The 20,908-nt window shown below is 38.9% G+C and overlaps 2 protein-coding genes across 3 annotated transcripts in view; one reads left to right on the top strand and one right to left on the bottom strand.

Moving 5' to 3' along the window:
* The window catches only part of OSGEPL1 (O-sialoglycoprotein endopeptidase like 1), a 52,578-nt gene extending 48,046 nt beyond the window's left edge, over positions 1-4,532 (top strand). The window contains exon 11 of one of the 2 annotated variants that reach the window (XM_077829379.1): positions 4,464-4,532. In XM_077829379.1, coding sequence (XP_077685505.1) covers positions 4,464-4,512 — 49 coding nt within the window. In that variant the 3' untranslated portion in view covers positions 4,513-4,532. Of the gene's footprint in view, positions 1-2,511; positions 2,552-4,463 lie in introns of those variants that run through there. The other variant, XM_077829380.1, reaches the window with a different exon arrangement.
* Positions 1-16,939, bottom strand: part of ANKAR (ankyrin and armadillo repeat containing) — a 47,289-nt gene extending 30,350 nt beyond the window's left edge. Inside the window, exons 1-12 of the mRNA XM_077829372.1 lie at positions 16,342-16,939; positions 13,801-14,238; positions 13,148-13,311; positions 11,686-11,801; positions 10,566-10,746; positions 9,570-9,789; positions 8,139-8,180; positions 6,241-6,285; positions 5,484-5,691; positions 4,347-4,555; positions 898-1,002; positions 8-252 (exon numbers count right to left, since the gene is read on the bottom strand). Coding sequence (XP_077685498.1) covers positions 8-252; positions 898-1,002; positions 4,347-4,555; positions 5,484-5,691; positions 6,241-6,285; positions 8,139-8,180; positions 9,570-9,789; positions 10,566-10,746; positions 11,686-11,801; positions 13,148-13,311; positions 13,801-14,238; positions 16,342-16,939 — 2,571 coding nt within the window. The remainder of the gene's footprint in view (positions 1-7; positions 253-897; positions 1,003-4,346; positions 4,556-5,483; positions 5,692-6,240; positions 6,286-8,138; positions 8,181-9,569; positions 9,790-10,565; positions 10,747-11,685; positions 11,802-13,147; positions 13,312-13,800; positions 14,239-16,341) is intronic.
* Between the last annotated feature and the right edge of the window lie 3,969 nt (positions 16,940-20,908).

Below are 20,908 nucleotides of genomic sequence, written 5' to 3'. Positions count from 1 at the left end.
GGCTCACCAGCTCAGTTATGACATTTTGATTACTGTCGAACTGGGCAATATCATATAGGATAACAGCACAGCGAGACTGCAGTTCAGGTTCACCAGAACCCAACAATTCAATTAATACTGAAATGCCTCCTGCTTCTACTAAAGCTTTGGAAATGGTGAAGTGCGGTGAAATGTTACTCAGCACCCCTGATGTTATACATGCCAGCTTGATCTGCTGGCCTTTCAACAGATTGATTAGAGCGGGGATAGCACCTGCAATAAATAAGAAAACAAAACCATTATTATAGTCAGTTTGACAACCATCCAATATCATATTTGCTTATTGTTAATTTTAAATTGAGTTTATGAGAATTACATGAAATATTTTCGTAATTTCAAAAATAAAAACAAATGACAGGGACACTTAACATGCCAAGGCCTAAAATTTAATCCACCTACAAATATTATAATCTAATGGAAACTCCATTCCAACTATCCAGACATACAATAAAAATACTACTTTTGCCAAATGAACAAGGACTAAGCCAATACAGAGGCATTTTTATTCTAGAGGCCCCAGCCAGACCCATATTTATGTCAGTTCTTACTACTTCTCCTCACTCTTGAAATCCTGTTTTAAAGCCTTCCTTCAGGTTGTTGAAACTATCCTCATGTCAAGTATCTTTTTTACACTTGTGACCCATGTTAGGGTTTCATTTAATAAATATTTTAAACCTTCTGTTTTGAACTGAGCTGAAATTATCACAGTTTTGCTGAATGTAGCACCTTTGGAGACTCTGTTTATGCACTAGTATTGTTGATAATGAGTGATGACTTGACAGCACAATTTTTACAAAAACTTATGGCTTTAAGATGTTAAAATAAAATCAAGTACACTTCCTATGCTATTTATATCACCTGCATCCAAAATGCATTTCCAGTAGAAATCTTTTGCTAAACAGAGAACTTCCAAGGATCTAACTGCCATTTCTGGCCTTGTAGTGTCTTCACACTGTAACATCTCTGTTGGGAATGTAAAACATTTTAAAAACATTTTCATTTCACAAAAACACAGCTGTCATTCAATATGAACTTTAAAGATTATTTGACCTTAAAAAGAACACACTTTTTCAGTTGCCCTTTTTAGTAGCTTTTATCGTAAGGATACGCCAATTCAGGGATAAAAATCCTGGCTCCATCAAATTTAACTGACTTCATTGGAGCCTGTATTTTACCCCACATATGTTTCCATGTGGGTCAGGAAAAACAATCCTTGTTGGAGCTCATAGTTTTAAAAAAACGTCTCCAGTTTACAGTGCTGTTCCACAGACTGGCAGCTAAGTACTACGATAGGAATGAGTATGTGTGTGCACATATACCAGCTTGTTACAACGAGATACACAATAAAGGAAAAATTCTCTTATTGGATAGGAGTGCTCTCATACCAAGGCCCTCCTATGCAAAATTTCCATTATTGTCAATGGGAATTCTCTGCAACCCTCAAATGTTGTTACTCTGATTGCACTTGAAACAATATAAACAATCTGAATTTATCTTTAAATAAAACTTTCAGTTATGGCTTAAATTTCAAATAGCCAACCTGTACTTAACATTTAAGATGATTTCCACGTCCTAATAACTGCCTTCTTCCCAGCAATTTTATATATATCCATATTTACTTTTTAGTTTGGTGATCAATGGTCTATATTCTCAAAAATAACCACAGGATCAGGGAATCCAAACATTCCATTAATGTGTGTGCTACGTACTGGTTTTCTGTGTGTCTTTGCATATAGCAAGTAGTCCACTTTAGCAGTTTACTTTAAAAATTATACCATGGCAGCAGCCAGATTAAGTTTATGCGCTCTCTACATAAATAATCAAAGAAACAGTTTGTTGCTGACCTTTAGGTGGTATTTATTTCAGTCTCCAAATCTAACAATATTTACCAAGAACATCTCTCATTTCAAAAATATTTTAAAAAAATATTTTAGAGGGTATGGGCAACTGTTTAAATTCTCTCTAGCACAAATTAAATGAAGAAAGGTTTGTGGAGAGGTAGGATAACGTGATAAGTGCTTCATTTTAACATTATGTTTCCATTACATTGCTTGCATTGCTTCTTCTGTAAGAAAATATATCCTCCCATCTTAATCCTCTTCCTAGTGTCCTCACCTAGTAAAATCATGAACTGCCCTTTGCAGAGTTTAAATTGAATGTCCCATATAATCTTCCTTTAATATTACTTCAGCTGTAGAGTATTTATTCTCTTTGCATATTACGATGTAAAGTTGACCTGCTTAGTTCTAAGCAAAGCTATTTAATTACATGTATAAGTACAAAGGGAAATTATTTAAATGAAATCACAATTTGAATAAATGCCCCAACTGGGAACAGTTTTGAATAGCATGTAAGGCCTTGTTTGTCTTTTGTGCAACCCTTATTCACAGATGCCAGAAGCAGCAATTGAAACCATTACTATATAAGGAGATAACTTGATGGATACTCAACTCTTTCTTCATTATATTCCAGATTGGAGTTAATTGCCCTCGTCTAGAGCAAAGCGGACCTAAATCAAGTAACTCTGGTCTCCCCTACATATAAGGATACTCAAGTAGTGTACAACCGTCAAAGCAGCTTTTATATCACTGCCTGCCAGTGCTGGGGCTGTGGTTAGGGACTGGAGGTCTGACCTGTGATTCCCTGTAGCTAGGAATCCCTGTTTGCCATAATGGCCCAATTGGTATCTGACACAGATTCAGGCAGTATTCAGCAGCTCCAGGATCAGGGGAGTATAAAGAGGGTCTTTGCTCTCCATATTCCTCAACTGTGCTCAGCGTACCTCAACTGCAGCTGAGGATCTGGCCCCATGAGATCATTACTAGGTGAAGGGCAATTCCCTTTACATTATAATTGAAGAAAACCATTTCTTTTATGGATCAGAATTTACAGTTTTAAAAGATAAGAGAGTCAGGGGCTGACATAGGCCCCAGTCCTGCAATTAATTTGCATGGGTAGAACATTGTGGTAATGTGGAGCCCTCCTGAAAACAGTGAGACTCCATGTGGACATAAGAATTCACTGTGTGCATCTCATTGGAAGATCAGGACTATAAAGTATGCTTAAAACCCAATGATAGCCAAAGAACTTTTTTATGCAAAAACAGGAAAGAGAAGGGGATTCATTTTCAAACATGGATGTAAAAGGTATACCTGCAAAATTCCTTCTCTGCATCCCAAGTGGAAAACTGCACACATAAGTAGTTACTTATTTATATGTACAGTTAGTGCAGATGTATTTATATGGATACACTAATGGTTTTGAAAAGGAAGCTGTAAAGTTGCAATTTGAAATAATAAATTTCTGGGTATGTTTCAGTAATGCAGAAGCTGGAGATATGTCTTTCTGAATTACATGCAAAGGTCCTGATACTACAAACACTTATATATGTGAATAATTTTAAACACTTGAGTAGTCCCATTGAGCTCAATATGATTACTCAAATGGATAAAATTAAGCATATGCCTAAGTGTTTCATAGAATCATAGAATATCAGGGTTAGAAGGGACCTCAGGAGGTCATCTAGTCCAACCCCCTGCTCAAAGCAGGACCAATCCCCAATTTTTGCCCCAGATTCCTAAATGGCCCCCCTCAAGGATTGAACTCACAACCCTGGGTTTAGCAGGTCAATGCTCAAACCACTGAACTATCCCTCCCCCAAAATTTAAAATTATGTGTTTGTTTTTATGGCACTAGGAACAAGCAGTTGTCATAGAATATCAGGGCTGGAAGGGACCTCAGGAGGTCATCTAGTCCAACCCCCTGCTCAAAGCAAGACCAATCCCCAATTTTTGCCCCAGATCCCCTAAATGGCCCCCTCAAGGATTGAACTCACAACCCTGGGTTTAGCCGGCCAATGCTCAAACCACTGAGCTATCCCTCCCCTGCCCCCCGAAAAAAGGATAAGGGCCGAAAACAGTACGAGAAACAGGTGTCTGAAAAAATAAGCTACAGTGATCGCAATGGTAACTGAAATAGTATCAAAAGAAAGCTATTTTTTGATGCATGAAGAGTGCATGCTAAAAATAGAAACTATATTATTTTCATCATATAACATCATATAACAATTAAGGACCAGATTGCCTTCAGTAACGCATCTGCAACTCCATTCAAATTAATGGACTTCGCAGGAAAAGATAGAGATACAATGTAGCCCCAAAACATTCAAAATTCTATTTTTCATTTTTTGTAGCTTGGCTTGGGAAGTACATTAACTATAGATATTTTCACCATTTTAGGGAAAAATACCACTGGTTAAAATGAATCATACACAGACTTTTTATTTGAGAGAGAATATATGTGCTTACCTACAAGAGTATTCCAAACTGGAAGATCTGGATTATCTAGCTGTATTAGATGGTTGAGAATTTCTGTGTGAAAGTACAGGACTGCTAAATGAATGATATTGTTTCCTTCACTGTCAGTTTTCTTCCAGCTGGCACCAAGAGAAAACAAATATTGAAGCGTGTCTAATGCTCCAGAGGTGGCTGCAAGCAATAGTGGAGTAGAATGATATCTATGGAACACAGAAACATATTGTGGTATAAATTAATATGTAATAAAATATGAAGTATGTGAACAAGTTTATTTCACATAGTTATTTCAGCTGATTATAAACTATTATTTTTCAACAATGGAATCCATGAGGATGTGAATGCACAAGCTCTCTGTCCAGACACATCTGTCTTCGATTTGCAGTTTCTGCTTGTTTGATTTTTAATTGTTCATTTGATTTCTGACTTAGCTGAGGCTCCCTTGAGGTCATACCAAATTCTGCTAAGTCAGTGGTAGTTTTTCACTGATTGCCACTGAGATTGCATTAGGTCCTTCTTTTCATATTTCTCAATGATAGATATCTATGCAGTATCATGACTGAATGATGTTGAGAGTGCATCTTCAAGATTTCAGCAGGTCTCCGCTTCTTTTTCCCCACAAAACAATGATTTTATGCTATAGCCTAAATACGTCTCAGGACTCTGAGGGCCCAATTGTGACCTCATACAGAAATGTAACTTCTGTTGACCTGAGTGGAAGCTGCACAATCCTATTGGATGGCAAAATTAGGTCCTGCATTTCTATGGCTTATAACATTCTTTCACACACCCAGAGCATAGGAGCATCATGAGCAAAAGAAATTCACAATCATGAGTATAACAACACTGAAGTTGTACAGCCTCAAGACAATGGGACCCCAATGCATATAACTCCCATTAAAGCCAAAGGAGTTGCTCCCATACAATTAAGGACATCTATATGAGCATATAAATACTGTTATTTTACTCCTCATTCTGGAAGGGCTAATTGGTTTTCCAATACGGGGCTATATTTGTATGGCAAGACAGAAATTTTAGGAGGGGGGCCATATTTGTGGTCTTTCAAGCACATTGTATTATATAAATGATAAAGCACCAATCGTCACAGTGATAAAAACTCTAGTGACTTACTCAGCTGGTGTTTCAGCCTCTAGCAGATCTGGGTCTTTCCTATAGAGAACCGTGATACAGGAAATGTTGTCATAGAATGCAGCAAAATGTATAGCCATCCATCCTCGATCATCAGGTAATTTATAATCTGCCTTACAGGCCAGAAGACAAGTAAGTGCTTCAATGGATCCACACTGAGCTGCCAGGTGTAAAGCAGTAGGACCTAAAGCTAATGGATATATATTAAAAAAAAAAGCTGATATAATGGACATAATTTTCAAAGTGATGCACCTAAACTGTGCCTGCAAAATAGGATGTAAAATCTCCACGTAACTATTTGCCAGTTTTATCAACACTGTTTTCATGCCATTCTAATCATGGAATAAGTTATTCATCTCTACAGTGTCTTGATTTAATATCATATTGAAGCTTTTGAGATAAAAGGAAAACATCTGAATGCATCAACAGATTTAAAACTAAAGATGTCTGAAGTTATAACTTCAGTGGTAATAATATAGTCTTTTATACTTTTGAAAACAAACAAACAAACATCCTGCCTTCCATCCCACGCAAATCATGGAAAAATCTTGATGCTCCTATGCTTCCAAAGCCTTGGACAGACTTAAGCAGTGTGGAAACACATTTTCTTAAAGTATGAACTTCTTAGTTTTAATAAAAATATTCCATTTCTCTGCTCCTTAGCTGTAATCTTTCAAGCTTCCACATGCTGCATAGGTAAAGATAATAAAGGTCATATTTGGATTTCCTTACCACTCACCAATTCTTTCCCCAGAGGTCTCCTTTTCTTGCAAATTTGATTTTCCTGAAAATCAACGTATTAAACATAATCAGATACATTGGCACTACTCTGAAAGCCTGGCAGACACACGACTGTTACAGGTAGTATCACAGACCCATAGTCTCCAGTCTGTGCTATACAACCAGATCCCTATAGAAGCCTAGGTAACTTTAATAGGGATTCTGTGGCTGTGTGGAGCCTAATGAAGGATTGGGGTCATAGTATACCTTTTTCTAAAACTAATGCTGATCTGTGTTCCACCAAAGGCAAAGTCTATAGCACAGTTCATGAAAGCGGAGGCTGTAGCGAGGTGGTAGAGACAACTACATAGACTGTTTGTCCACTGGAGAACTCCCCACACCTGGAGACTCCTCAGTAAGGAAGTGGGGTTTAGAATTGAGGTTTCTGAATTATGCGGCAACTACAGTTCCACACACTAGGGGATATGTTCCACCAAAGCAGAGAAGGCATAGTCTCTTAATGCTCCTATCAGTTCCTTTGTCAAATAAAAAGGATTAAAAGATGTACTCAACTGGAGTTCAAACCACTTATATTATCTTTGAATTGGGAATGTATCAAGGAATAAATAACATGAACAGCAGTCAGAAAGTAGTCAGTTTCCGAAAGGAAAGGAGAGTGATCACTTTAGATAAGCTATTACCAACAGGAGAGTGGGTTTGTGTGGGGGGGTGAGGAGAAAACCTGGATTTGTGCTGGAAATGGCCCACCTTGATTATCATACACATTGTAAAGAGAGTGATCACTTTACATAAGCTATTACCAGCAGGAGAGTGGGGTGGGGGGAGAGAAAACCTTTTGTAGTGATAAACACCCATTTTTTCATGGTTTGTGTGTATAAAAACATCTTCTGTATTTTCCACAGTATGCATCCGATGAAGTGAGCTGTAGCTCACGAAAGCTTATGCTCAAATAAATTGGTTAGTCTCTAAGGTGCCACAAGTACTCCTTTTCAGTTTCCGAAAATAAGACCTATAAAAACAGAACTTATCCATTATTTAATTAATGGATCTCCAGTCTTGGCAGGATAAGTGTCTGCACTCCATCTCCTTTTTCTTAAAGAAAGGGAACATAAAGGGCTGTTCAGCCTCTTAACTTGCAAAACTCATTGAACTGGCTGAGATCACTTATATCAAGAAATTTCTCTGAAAAATTTAAAGAGCAGTCAGGCAACTGGATAGTTTAAAAGAAGGCTTCACAACCTCAGTAAAGATCACGTTGAATGCATTGGCTTTGGATTTCAAAGCAAAGCAATTATTCATTTAGAACTGAAACACCGAGCTCTAGAGAAGAATTAACTATCTTCCATATATTCCTAAACACAGCAGATGACAAGTCAAAGAATTCTAAAATATGAAACCTATATCCTAGACTGAAGGTGAGGAAGATAGGAGCTGCTGACAAGTGAAATGTAGAATTTTCCAGTGCAGCTCCTATACCTTTCCTCTAATGTTTTCATGAAATCCCAGTGACAGTAATCATGAGACATCACATATTGGGACTGCCTTCTCATGGCTGGAACTTAGTTTACTACTGATGAAGGAATAACAGACACTTTTAAGTAGAACTCTGAACAAGTCTTCCAAGTTCCCATGCTACATGTGCTCATCCCCCACTCAGCTTCCCCTTCTTTTACATCAAAACCCTAATGTACTTAGTCAAAGTTCATGGCTTCAGTGGGAGTTTTGCTTCAGTAAAAGCTGAGTAGAGATAAGACTTGGCCAGTAGACTCTACATCCTAATTTTCATAAAAATGTCAAATCTTCCCTTTCTTGAGATGAACTCTTTTTTGCTTACACTGTATATTTATAACAACAAAATATACTAAAAGATCTGATAATATTTAATGTACTAATTACCAGCTCTGTCCCCCTTAGTCTCACTCTTCTGTGAACGTCTTCCTAAAACAAAAATGTATTTATGCTTGTTAGCTACAGTCTACATGTTTGTATAGTATCGTATATTGGATATACTCTAATTCTATACATTTCTAATGATATTTGTATACATGTCATAAATCAGGCAAAATGGAATCTTAGAGGGCTACCTTATAGCAGTAATTTAAATAAATTGAAAAGCTGGATGGTGATGACTGTAAAAGCACAGGCTGAAATTCACAAAGAGAGATTGATACATTTATAAAATTAGTTGTAAAGCACATTTTGTCCTATACTGTACGTTGCAGAAAGAAAACAAAGAGTGGTCACAGAAAAGATTTCTAATATTTCTAGGGAGGGAAACTTTACTGTTGCCCACAAATACTCTGGAGCCCATACTCCCCAACATGTTTTTTCCAGTGCAGAGGAATTTGTTTCCCCTTTCCTCCCCACCACAGAAGAGGTCAGGGGTTCAGTGATAAATTCATCATCACTTAGAGTCTTTAAATCTATATTGCATATCTTTCTTAAAAGTCCTCTGATTCAACCTCAGTTCATGAGCTTGATAGTGTTCACTGATGTAGTAGGAAAAAATAATGTCCTTCGCTGTAGGAATTACTACGTCAGTAGTTCTCCAACTTTTGAAATGGTGACCCCTTTCACATAGGAAGCCTCTTTATAAATTATCCCCCCTTTATAAATTAAAAACACTTTTTTATATACTTAACACCATTATAAATGCTGGATGCAAAGCAGGGTTTAGGGTGGAGCTCGCGACCCCCCATGTAATAACCTCACAACCTCCTGAGGGGTCCTGACCCCCAGTTTGAGAACCCCTGTACTAGGTGAAATGTATTATGCAAGAAATCAGACAATATGATCATAGTAGTCTTAAAAATCTGTGTATCTACAATCCCATGGATCTTGGAGATCTGCTAGATACAATGGCCACACACATGAAAGATACTTTCCTCTATACTGCTACATGGCATCCCTGGCTCCTTGCAGTACCTAACGAAAGAAACAGTGCAGCCACATGCGTTCCCCCAACTGCCAGTGTCCAGAAATGCCCAAAGAAGGTGTAGATTTCATAGACCCGAAAGTTAATGGGAATTCAACCTGCAGTAATTTGCACTGCTCTACTCCAGGGTTTTTGAAAAGGAGAGAATGAGATATAGAATGAATGTCCTCCCCAGCCTCCTGCCTCTCACTTCACAGATCTGGATCTATGTGAAATTCCTGCAGAGAGGCTTTCATGGGATTTAGAAAGAAGAAATATTCTACTGTTCTGGTATTCCCTCCTTCCATGACTCCCCCTATCAGAGAGCTCCCCTCTGGTGATGGAAGTGACAGGAAACATGCAGCCCCACAATCATAGCTTCCCGACATATATATATACACATCATATCTTACCTTGGTTTAAGTGAACATTGCACCTCTGATTGATATTCAAATGAGATTTAATCAGCTGACAGATAATTGGCACACGGTTGTGTATGGAAGCATGATGGAGAAGAGCATAACCATATTCATCTACAACACTGAGACTGGAAGTAGATGTTTTACGACAAAAAGTATGGAAGATAGCAGATAGTCCTCTCTCAGCAGCAGACTTCATACCATAAGGTAAACTCTAAATCCATGTAAATAGAATAATAGACAGTATGTCAAAGAGAAATAAAACATTTACTGGAAAAGGAGACACTGGGAAGAGGCAACCTCCAATTCTTAAATTGTGGATCTATACTGAGGGCCAGATCTTTAGCAGATGTAAATCCACTTAACTCCCTTGACTTCAATAAATGTGTGTCAATTTACATCAGATGAAGATCTGGTCCCTGAAAATGACTATTTAAAAATGGCAGCATACTACTCAACAGATCTGCCCCCCATATAGTCAGAATCACATCTAGTTACTTGAGACTAAACAACAACATTTTACTCCTGTTTACACTGCAGCATCAGAGATGTATGATAGGAGAGTAAGTCGATTTCTATTCTGTTCTGTTGATAATGCATAAAGCAATCCATCGAGTTATAAGTGCATAGTAAAATTTTTGCCCTTTGTTATACTTGTTTAATTCCATTAAAGGGAATGGGGTTGTTCATGTATAAATGAGAACAGAATGTGAGAATAGTGGGTTTACAAAGATGTTACTGAAGCCACAATTTTGCCTGCAGAATCATCACTGATGATGTGCATGAGCCTTAGAGAATACAGCTTCACTGTTAGATTCCAGGTGGAATCTGCAGCACTGGCAGTTATTAAAAAATCATTGTTTTTACTTGTAAACCGTGCAAACTTATTCTGGAATCATCGAGAGACATTCAACATAAAGCCATTTTTAGAGTCAGTTTCCAAAGTAGAAATGCACTTTCCGAAAAACAATTATACAGTAAGTAGGATACCTTGCATTTAATAGCTTTCTTATAACCAAATCTTTTCTTGAATTGCTCCAGTGACTGAATATCAGTTAATGGAAGCCTTTTAGGCTTGAGAGTGCTTATTATTTCATTTATGGCTCCCCACCATGGGGTCTTATATAGCTGCTGATAAAAAGTTTCCAATTCAATGGAGATCACATAGTAGCTGTAACAAAAAACAAAACAAAGAAGCTTAAAGAGAAACATTTTAGCTCTTTTGTGTACTTTGTGCTGTTATATATAAAATTAAAAATACACAGCCAAGTCCTCAGCTGGTATAAGTTGTCAGAGTACCTTTAACGTCATTGGAGCTACACCACTTTACACCAAATGAAGACCCGGCTCTGTGTCTTTACATACAAAAATATTTTCAATGTACTGTCATTGACAGAAGACTAATAAAATATATAAATAAAAAATCATTATACTATACATGTCTGAATAATCAACAGTTTAAGAATTTTTCAATAGTTGTTATAGCTGTGAACACTTATTTCAAGTTTAACACATCTTAGTTGAAACTATTGAATATTTACATTAAAAAATTCTCTCCTACAGAACACTAATATTACAAAAATGTAACAACTATTTTAAAAACTAAACATTTGCCTCAGACTGTGCACTTTTACATTAATTTTTATAATACAGTTGTGTGAATTTGTTCAATTGCTGGGATTTAAAACATGCTTCTTTTCATATGGTCTTGGAACAATATTTCTGAGACAGATTACTAATTTTATATTATATTTCTACAGAATTTAAGAATATTTCATAATTTAAAGAAAACCTTAACCAACGTTTGCAAGCTTGAGTATGAGATTTGTAAAATTGTGTTTACACATAAATTTAATCAAGTAACTCAATTAGCTTTATTACTTTAATATATTAAACAGAACATTATTTAGACTACTAAAATTAAATTTTGATTAGATCACATTTTCTCAAAGACTACTCAGACTTGATGTTCTTGACAACTGTGATTTCTTTCATTTATATTCGGCGGGTTCAAGTAATCAATAATTGTTTTGAAAACAGCAATAAACCAGATTATCACTTTGGCAATTTTTACATACTTTAAATATACAGTATGCAGCATGTTCCTTACCTCTTTCCATCAAATTCCATAGTTGGTATGGAGTAATGTTCTCTGTATGGTATATCCGGGTCTAACAACTGGGCTACATGGTTTGATGCACAATTCTGTATGTCATCAAAGGCGGCCTAGAACAAAATAATAGTTATATTAACCAACTGTAATGTTTACATTTATAAAGTGGTTGTCTGAATGGCTAAAAACTGATCAGAGCCATAGGGTCACTTAAATTTTGTCTGTTATGTCAAACGTACAAGCTGAAATCCATTCTGATCACTGTGCATCTACTCACAGAGACTGCTTTCAGAGACTGTTGACAGTTAAATCCACACCCAGTGTAAAGTCTCACTGAGGGAATGGCCTTGATATTGGATGTGGATGCAGTGGCTGTGCCTAGCACACACACTCTTTAATACAGACAGGAAGTTTGATCCTTGTGAAATGAACGGATTTTGCTGGCCCTTTTAACTGCCATTTTCCCTCTCAGGGTGGCCATGATACAATACCATGCATTGTGTTGCACAGGGAGAAAACTGTCCCTTGCATTCTATGCATCCTTTAGGGCAATACTGCCTCCGTAACCAAGGATACCAATCACAGCAGGTAGAAACAGCAAACATTGTTCTGTGTATGTTCACTTCTGTCCTGTTAGACCCCTGAGCTATAGTATTAATCATGTCTGTGAAGAACATTCAAGCTGAAAATGGCATGGGGACCTTGATGGGACTCTGGAGCAATCGGTTAATTCAGAACAAACTGAATTCCATTATCCAAAATCAGTAGATGTTTGACCTCACAGCTGAAAGTCCAGTAGAGACTAATGATGAAATACTGGCTCCACAGAAGTCAATGACAAAAACACCTATTGACTTCAATGGAGCTAAGATTTCACATTACGGTGATAACTGAGGCTATCGGACAGAAGCCCTGTCCTTTCTATAGGATATAATTCTGGGGGATAATGCACTGACTCAGTCCATTTGCAAATCAGAAAGCTCCCAACTCCTTACAAACTGAAGATGCAGATGGGAGTATGCTGAAGACTGAGAACTGGAGCCAGAGCCACACTAAAGGAACTGGTGAAAGAGAAATGTGTGAATATGTATATATTTGGGAGGGGGGGGAAAGCTGGAGAAATACTGTGTCATTCTCCCCCCTCATATGCAAACCTAACTTCCTGAAAATTCTTGCACTGTGCACTCTGTATAGTCAGCTGAAGTTAATATACATAACAGTTGTGATACAAACTAGTAAATGATGACACTGAAGATTTACTATAAGGAAGTATTGCACTGTTACTTTAGCCTGGCTCTATTATATTTTCTCTTACCAATCTGCAGGATAACACCTTTTTCATGAACACATGATTTCCTTAGCTCTCACTGGTATTTTTAACAAAAGTAGACTATTACCTTATACTATATTAGCTGCAAGTACACACACATAAATCATAGAGAAGATACTGAATCAAAACCTTAATCTTTTCTGAAACATCCTCAACAGAAGGTGTACCAACATCAAATTCAATTCCTCCATGGACATGAAAATACTCATTCTTTATGTAATGAAAATGTTGGCATTTAAAATCTGGCCCAAGTACAAATGGAGGCAATTCTCTTTCAGTCTTAACTTTATCATCTACAAAAAGAGAACATTTTTTTAGAGCATTACAGAAGGTTAAAGTACTAAAATATAATTAATTTCTTAATACTGTCTAAAAATCTAAGGTGCTAAGCAGTTACATATTAGTGTGTTTCATTGAGAAATGATTGTGTAATACTATTTTAGAATAAATATTCCAGTCCAAATTCAATTGCACTGTAGCTTCACAGACTTCAACAGAGTTATATCAGGGATGAATTTGGCTTCCTGTACACAATGAGCATCCAAGTTATCTACCACAGTCTGAATTAAGTTATTTGCCATTGCTACTCTTAGAATGTACAAAATACTAGTTTCTCCACACTTAAAAGACATTCACTTTCTTATATAATTAAAATTTTATTAAACTTTTCAGAATACCTGGTCAAATAATTTTCAAAGTACTGTAATTGAATATTATATGAACAATATACAATTTTAAAATAAAAACTTAAAATTATTCCCTGTCTTTTATAAGCTGCTTACCTGAATATGGTTGAAGAAGTTGATTGACATTTGGAATTTTCATCTTTCTTTTCAAGCCAAGTAAAAATGGAATCAGAAAGCTCATTATTTTTAGATATTCAATATCCTTGCGGATTTCTGTTTTTTTCTCTAAGTGCTTGTTCACGAGTTTTTGCTGAAGAATTAGCCTCTGCTGCAACCTTTGGTATGTTACTGTGTCAAGGTGATCCTCCGTCAATCTTATCAAATTAGAAAGCCCATATGCTGCATCAAATTTACACACATTTTCATGCTGCTGAACTTGTATAGTACCAAATGTCAACTTAAGTAGTATATTGTCTGCATACTGCATAAAGAGACTTTTTTCTTGTGCACTGTTAGGGTCATAAGTTGGATCTTCATTCATGTTTTCATCATAGATTCCCTCAAAATCTGGTTCATTGGAAAGATCAACTAGACCTGCATCACACACACAAAAATCTAATAAAAAACCATATAACTACTGGATGTAAGTAAAATATATTTTAAAACACTAGTGCCTGTCAAAAATATTTTAATACAACTGTTTAATTCTGACAAGTATATTTTTATTTCCTATATTGCAGAATAATATGTACTTATCTTTATATTAACATAGTAAACTTCACCTTGCTGTTATACAAAACCATATCAAATCCGACCACAGTTTAACTATGGAGGATGGGGGTGAGGAGAATTAGGGAATTTCCCAGTAAGAGCTGTTCCTTTCTCTCGGTGTTCTAGTGGATACACTGGGCATCCTGCTAGCACCATCTTTCAGATTATCTTTTTCTTGAGTAATTTAGTGCTCATGAAAATGCCAAATAGACGGCCCTGGAAAAATGAAGCCCTCTACTTAGCTACACAATAGAGCTGTAGCTGCAGCACACTCCTCCCCCTACCCCCACCCCCACTCCCTTGGCAGTGGCCTTGTTCTTGTTCTGATGGGACTACCAGCAGGGGAGAGAGAGTTCCTCTCTGCTGAGACTGCCAGTTATGACCAGATCTGATTCCCATTTAAGTCACTGGAAAGTCTCCCATTGATTTTAATAGGACTTGGATCACTTGATTATTGCCAACATTGGGCATGGTTTTGTAATATGTATACCTGTCACTAGGAACTTGATTAAGGACACCAACTAATTTCTCATAAGCCACCAAAGAGTAATGACATTAAATCAGTGGTTCTCAGCCAGGGGTACGTGGACCCCCGGGCGTAGGCAGAGGTCTTCTAGGGCAGTGGTTCTCAAAGCCGGTCCACCACTTGTTCAGGGAAAGCCCCTGGCGGGCTGAACCAGTTTGTTTACCTGCCGCATCCGCAGGTTCAGCGATCGCAGCTCCCACTGGCTGCAATTCGTCGCTCCAGGCCAATGGGGGCTGTGGAAAGCAGTGCGGGCCAAGGGATGTGCTAGCTGCCCTTCCCGCAGCCCCTATTGGCCTGGAGCGGCGAACCACGGCCAGTGGGAGCCGCGATTGGCCGAACCTGCAGACGCAGCAGGTAAACAAACTGGTCCGGCCCACCAGGGGCTTTCCCTGAACAAGCAGCGGACCAGCTTTGAGAACCACTGTTCTAGGGGGTACACCAACTCATCTAGATATTTGCCTAGTTTTACAACAGGCTACATTAAAAGCACTAGCAAAGTCAATACAAACTAAAATTTCATACAGACAATGACTTGTTTATACTGCTCTATATTCTATAAGCTGAAATGTAAGCATGATATTTATATTCCATTTGATTTATTTTATAATTATTTGGTAAAAATGATAATGCAAGCAATTTTTCAGTAATAGTGCACTGCGACACTTGTATTTTTATGTCTGATTTTGTAATCATGTACTGTAGTTTTTAAGGGAGGTGAAACTTGGGGGTATGCAAGACAGATCAGACTCCGGAAAAGGGTACAGTAGTCTGGAAAGGTTGAGAGCCGCATTAAATCAATACAAAACTGAGCTGGATTTTAACCAATGACCTGGTTCTATATTTCATTACCAATCTCTACCATCAGCTGTTCTTGAGATATATTTGTGAGAGCCACAGGATTTCTCTCAGGTGCTTTTTGTCTTTTGTTTAGAAGATTTTTTTTTTATTTTAGCCAAGCCCTTATTTGTTATATATTAAAAGAATAGCTAATTTTAAATCTTAATAATAAAGCCAAAGTTTATGATCTAAAAATCCTCTTTGTAAAAAAAATACACACAAACTTTTTTCCAAGTATTTAGGGCCACATTTTCAGAAGGGTTCAGCACCCTGCAGCTCTAACTTTCCTGAAAGGAAACTGCAGAGTGTTGACCACTTTTGAAAGTCTGGCCTCTTAATACAGGTTCCTCAGCATCATTTTGAAAAAATTATCTTTGAAGTGTTTCTCTTTTCATTTACAACTTGATGACTTTTCATATTGTCCAGCAATCTCCTGTTTTTTCAGATAATGACACCTAGCTCTTAGGAATATGCTAAGTACTTATCACTTGTAAGATTATTTTTCTTTAAATGGGTTATAACGTCTGAAAAGACCACCAGGAAATAACTTGTTTTTTACTCACCGGCTGAACAAAACTCTGAAAAAATATTTTTTTCTGTTTGAGGATTCCCATCCATATCAATATCCATTCCGGAGCGCCACAATTCAGAGAACCTGACACGTTTCTCTTTGGGCATATACACACCATGCCACAGTGCTTTTAACATGTAGTCAACACTTATCAAAATTTGTCCAATTCTGGTGTCAATGTAAGCTGGAGGAAGCTGACAAGAAGTGCTGCGATCGTAATTGGAATCTAAGCTGATGGAAGGAATTTGGTTTAAACAGTAAATTCCTACAGCCAATTCTCTCACAATCTGATGAACTTCTTTACAGTCCAAAGGTACATCTGGCATCACTGGTGTTAGCAAAATTGCAGTCGGGAAACTTATGTTTTTTAGCTGACCCATAAGTCCACTGGGAAGTTCTAATGGCTGGCATAGGTCATCTTTAGAAGCTAGCCAGCTACATGAGGTAGTGGTAAGTAATTCCTGTAACTCACTTCGGTCAAATTTGTCAAAGAAGGCACTGGCATTTCTCTGTACTGCTAAATTTGCTAAGTAGGTTGTCTCATCTGCTTGTTCATTTCTAGGTAATGTTTTTTTGCCAGACCTCAGCATTCTTCAATAGTTCCTTTCTGCAGTGTTTAAAATTAAATACTTAAAGAAAGATAAGACAAACAAGTATAATAGTTATGTAATTAGGTATTAATATTTGTAAGAAAAATGAGTTTCTTTAATAACAAGATTAAAATATACTATGGCATACATGAGGTGTTCCAAGCTATTTCAAGGCAACACATCTTTGAAAATGTTATTTTCCTTGAACCAAGAACTTCATTATGCCTAGGATATCCAAGGACTGGATTGGGCCAGCTTGCAATAACCAAGTGAACTTAAAAAAAAAAAAATGTATTCATGGAGCCAGGCATTTTGTGCTTTAGAATCTAAGATGTCATTTTAAAAAAACACTATGACCCTTATGGCTGGAAAAACAACCTTCAATTGTGAAAAAGTACAAATCAATGTATTGCTACTTACAGAAAGCCTGAAACAATAGCTGTGAGCGAGTGTGACTGCCCCATCACTCTGAAATGGTTGTTGAAGCTGAAGTCTAGTAATGATAATTTAAATGTCAACATTTTAAATTTCTTTCTTTCAGATTACCCTATAGGGCAGGGACTATGTCTTTACTTGTAATGCACGGGACACCTACAAATAAATTCTCAAATCGTCACACGGTGTTTTCTAATACAGTGCAAACACTAAATACCATTTAGTACCCAAGGCATACATTATTATGTATCTCATAAACAGGACCACCAGGTTTGCATGATGTAAAAGAAATGTATCATTTCTCCTCTTCTTCCTACTCAGGGCTTGAATACTACAAGAAACCACTCATTCCCACATTGTCCTTTGAACTCTCACTTTCTACATGCTAATCCTTCTTCCTGTAGGGTATTGCTCACTCAAGCGGTTTATGTAATCATAACTCCCTGCATATTCAGGACATAAGTCCTGTCTTACACAGAACCCAGAATCACAGATAGACAGTCACTTGAGCATCCAAAAAGAGAAATCCTACACCCAGAAAACCTAGCAAGTGGTGAAATGTTAATTTTGGAAGTGCAGAAGCTCTAGAACCACCTACTGAAAAAATAAGAGATTATGTAGATCAAAATTAGAAAAGGAGTACTTGTGGCACGTTAGAGACTAACAAATTTATTTGAGCATAAGCTTTTGTGAGCTACAGCCCACTTCATCGTGAGCTGTAGCTCACGAAAGCTTATGTTCAAATACATTTGTTAGTCTCTAAGGTGCCATAAGTACTCCTTTTCTTTTTGCGAATACAGACTAACACAGCTGTTACTCTGAAACCTTAGATCCAAATAGGTACAGCAGTGTAATTCTAGCAGGGCCTTGGAGTGACAAAACTATCTTTAATAGTCTTCTAAAAATCAGGGGGGAGGGCATGACTTCGAAAGAAAATCTGTTCTTGGGAAAAAAAATCACATTTCAATTTATGATTCTGAATTTACTATTGTTGCAAGTAACCTCTAAAAATAAATACAGTAACAGAAAGATTAAAGAAAACATAAAGCATAGGATTGCCACACTGGATCAGACCACTAATCCAATATACTGTCTCCAGCTGTGACCAGTACCACCTCCCTCAGAGGAAGGTGCAAGAAACTTTGGAGCAAACATCACGCGATAATCTGCTCCCAGGGAAATTTCCTTCTAACCCTCAACAGTTAGAAATTGGCTAATGTGTGGAACCTTGGAGATTTATACACCTTTTAAAATGTGTTTATTGGTACTGTCCACTATTATAACTACAGCCACTGGTATCCACACAAACACTGAACTGTTGTTGGAATCCTGTTAAACTCTTGGTCGCCATCATCCTGTGGCAATGAGTTCCACAGGCCAGTGAGGCACTGGGTAAAAAAGCAACCAATTTGGAGGCATCTGGGTGCCTTAATGAGGTATCTGTTGGCAACCCCTGCCTCCAGGGACACAGACAGCACCGTCCCCAGCACAGAGCGGCGCTCCCGGGGTCCCACAGCCGGCTCCCGCCAGCGCTCTCCAGCTCACCTGCCTAGCGGCGAGGTGGGAGAAGCCGCCAAGTCCCTCCTTGCATAGGGGGCCGCCCGGGAGGTGGGGCTCCGCGCTGGCCGGTCGCGGCGGGGGCGTGTGAAAGGAGGAGGTCCCGCGGCCCAACCGGGAGAAGCGCGCGGCGCCTGGCCTAGCGGGGTCGTTAGCAACGCGGGACGCCGCCGCCGCTTCGCCTTGGCAACCCCCGCAGGGGGCGCCGTGCACGACGGGCTGGCCGCGCCCGCGCAAAAGCGCAGCTCGCGTGTTCCGGCGAGGGAGAGCGCGCGAGAGCCGGGGCTGCGCGCCAGGCCCAGCGCAGCGCTCCATATTACAGCGGGGGCTGTGGCTAGTGTAGGCTTGTGCATTTCGTGCAGTGGGGCGGGGACATCACAGACACCCGGGAAGCTGCCAGTGCAATCTCCTAAATCAGGGTACCACCTTCTGCCCGCTTCTGATTGAATCCGTACCCTGAGAACTGCCTCCGCCAGCGTCCCTCAGAGGGGGGACGTTGGCCTTGTGACTAACAGAAACGTTAGGAATAATTTATTCTTGATCACACATCACCCCAATTAATCTCTGATGAAATTAAACAAGTGGCAGCAGGAATAACTGTGGCTCAGTGACTCACTGAATGCAGGGATCCTGTTAACGCTCTAAGACCGGTAGCGGGACACGTAAACTGGAGTCACTACACTTAGCGCTCCCACAGCCCTGCCCACAAGCCCGCCCTGGTAGCTCGGCGTCGCCCAGCAGGCTCTCCTCATCTACTGCTTTTTAGCTCGCAGCTATTCCAGCACTGCGAGCATCCTCTCAGGACTCAAATCTCTGGCCCCCTCATCTTTAATCCCACTGATTCTAAGGTGACAGAGACCACCAATAACGGGCCCTGTCCTTATTCTGATCTTCTACCTTCAACTCTTCTCAGAGCTTTAAAATCTTACCCCCCCACATGCAGCAGCGAGTCTCATTCACACCCTTCCCCAGCGGCTAGGAGGGGAACGAAAGCCCTCCCATTATATGGGGCTCCCGTCCAAGGATCCTATAACCAGCATTCTTCAGACTCCTTGCTGCTGCCTCCCTGGACTTCTTCCTACTATAGCCTGTCAGCCTGTCTCCACAACCTCTAACTTCAGCCTTTTTTCGGGGCTGGGATTCCTAGGACTCTTCATCCCCCAATAAAATCCTAAACCAACTTCTTCCATCTTAACCTTTCACGCCTCTAAATTTCCCTTGCTCTATTCCTCCACTGAATACTTCCCTAGACTCCTTCCCTTGAAGTCATGATCCTGCCCATTTATTAGATCTCTCTCACCTGTTCCCAGACTTCCCAATCCCAAAATCAAAACTGCCCTTAGGTGTCTTCCTTAAGCCTCCCACTTTCCACTCCCCAGAGAGGAAATACACAGTTCCTTCCCTAGAGTCCTTCTCATACTGTGTTTCATTTCTTTATAGTCATCCTTCCCCAGCTGGGCTGCACCTTTAATTAGGCCTGGTCCACCCTTCAGGTGCAGCCAGATGGTAACTGGCATCTTTCAGAGCCAGGATGGGGTATATACTCTATCACACAGCCTTAATTTATGTACAAAAAGAAAAGGAGTACTCGTGGCACCTTCGAGACTAACATTTATTTGAGCATAAGCTTTCGTGAGCTACAGCTCACTTCCATGAAAGCTTATGCTCAAATAAATTTGCTAGTCTCGAAGGTGCCACAAGTACTCCTTTTCTTTTTGCGAATACAGACTAACACGGCTGCTACTCTGAAACCTGTCATTAATTTATGTACAGTTCAGGGGACAGGGAGACACATTTAACACATGGTTTAAAAATTGTCACCCCTCTCTTCCCTTTTTGAATTTCAGGTCTTCCCTTTCCACAAGTATCTATGGTCACTTTCTCATTTCTGCTTGACAGTCTATCCTAATCAGGATAGCTGTCACTGAAAAAAAAAAAAAAAGTGACAATGGAAGAAACAATGAGGATTTGTATTAT

The sequence above is a fragment of the Eretmochelys imbricata genome, chromosome 11, assembly GCF_965152235.1.
Source record: "Eretmochelys imbricata isolate rEreImb1 chromosome 11, rEreImb1.hap1, whole genome shotgun sequence".
Taxonomy (NCBI): Eukaryota; Metazoa; Chordata; order Testudines; family Cheloniidae; genus Eretmochelys; species Eretmochelys imbricata.
Note: the sequence above shows the minus strand (reverse complement) of the source record. Positions and strands in the feature narration are given on the sequence as shown.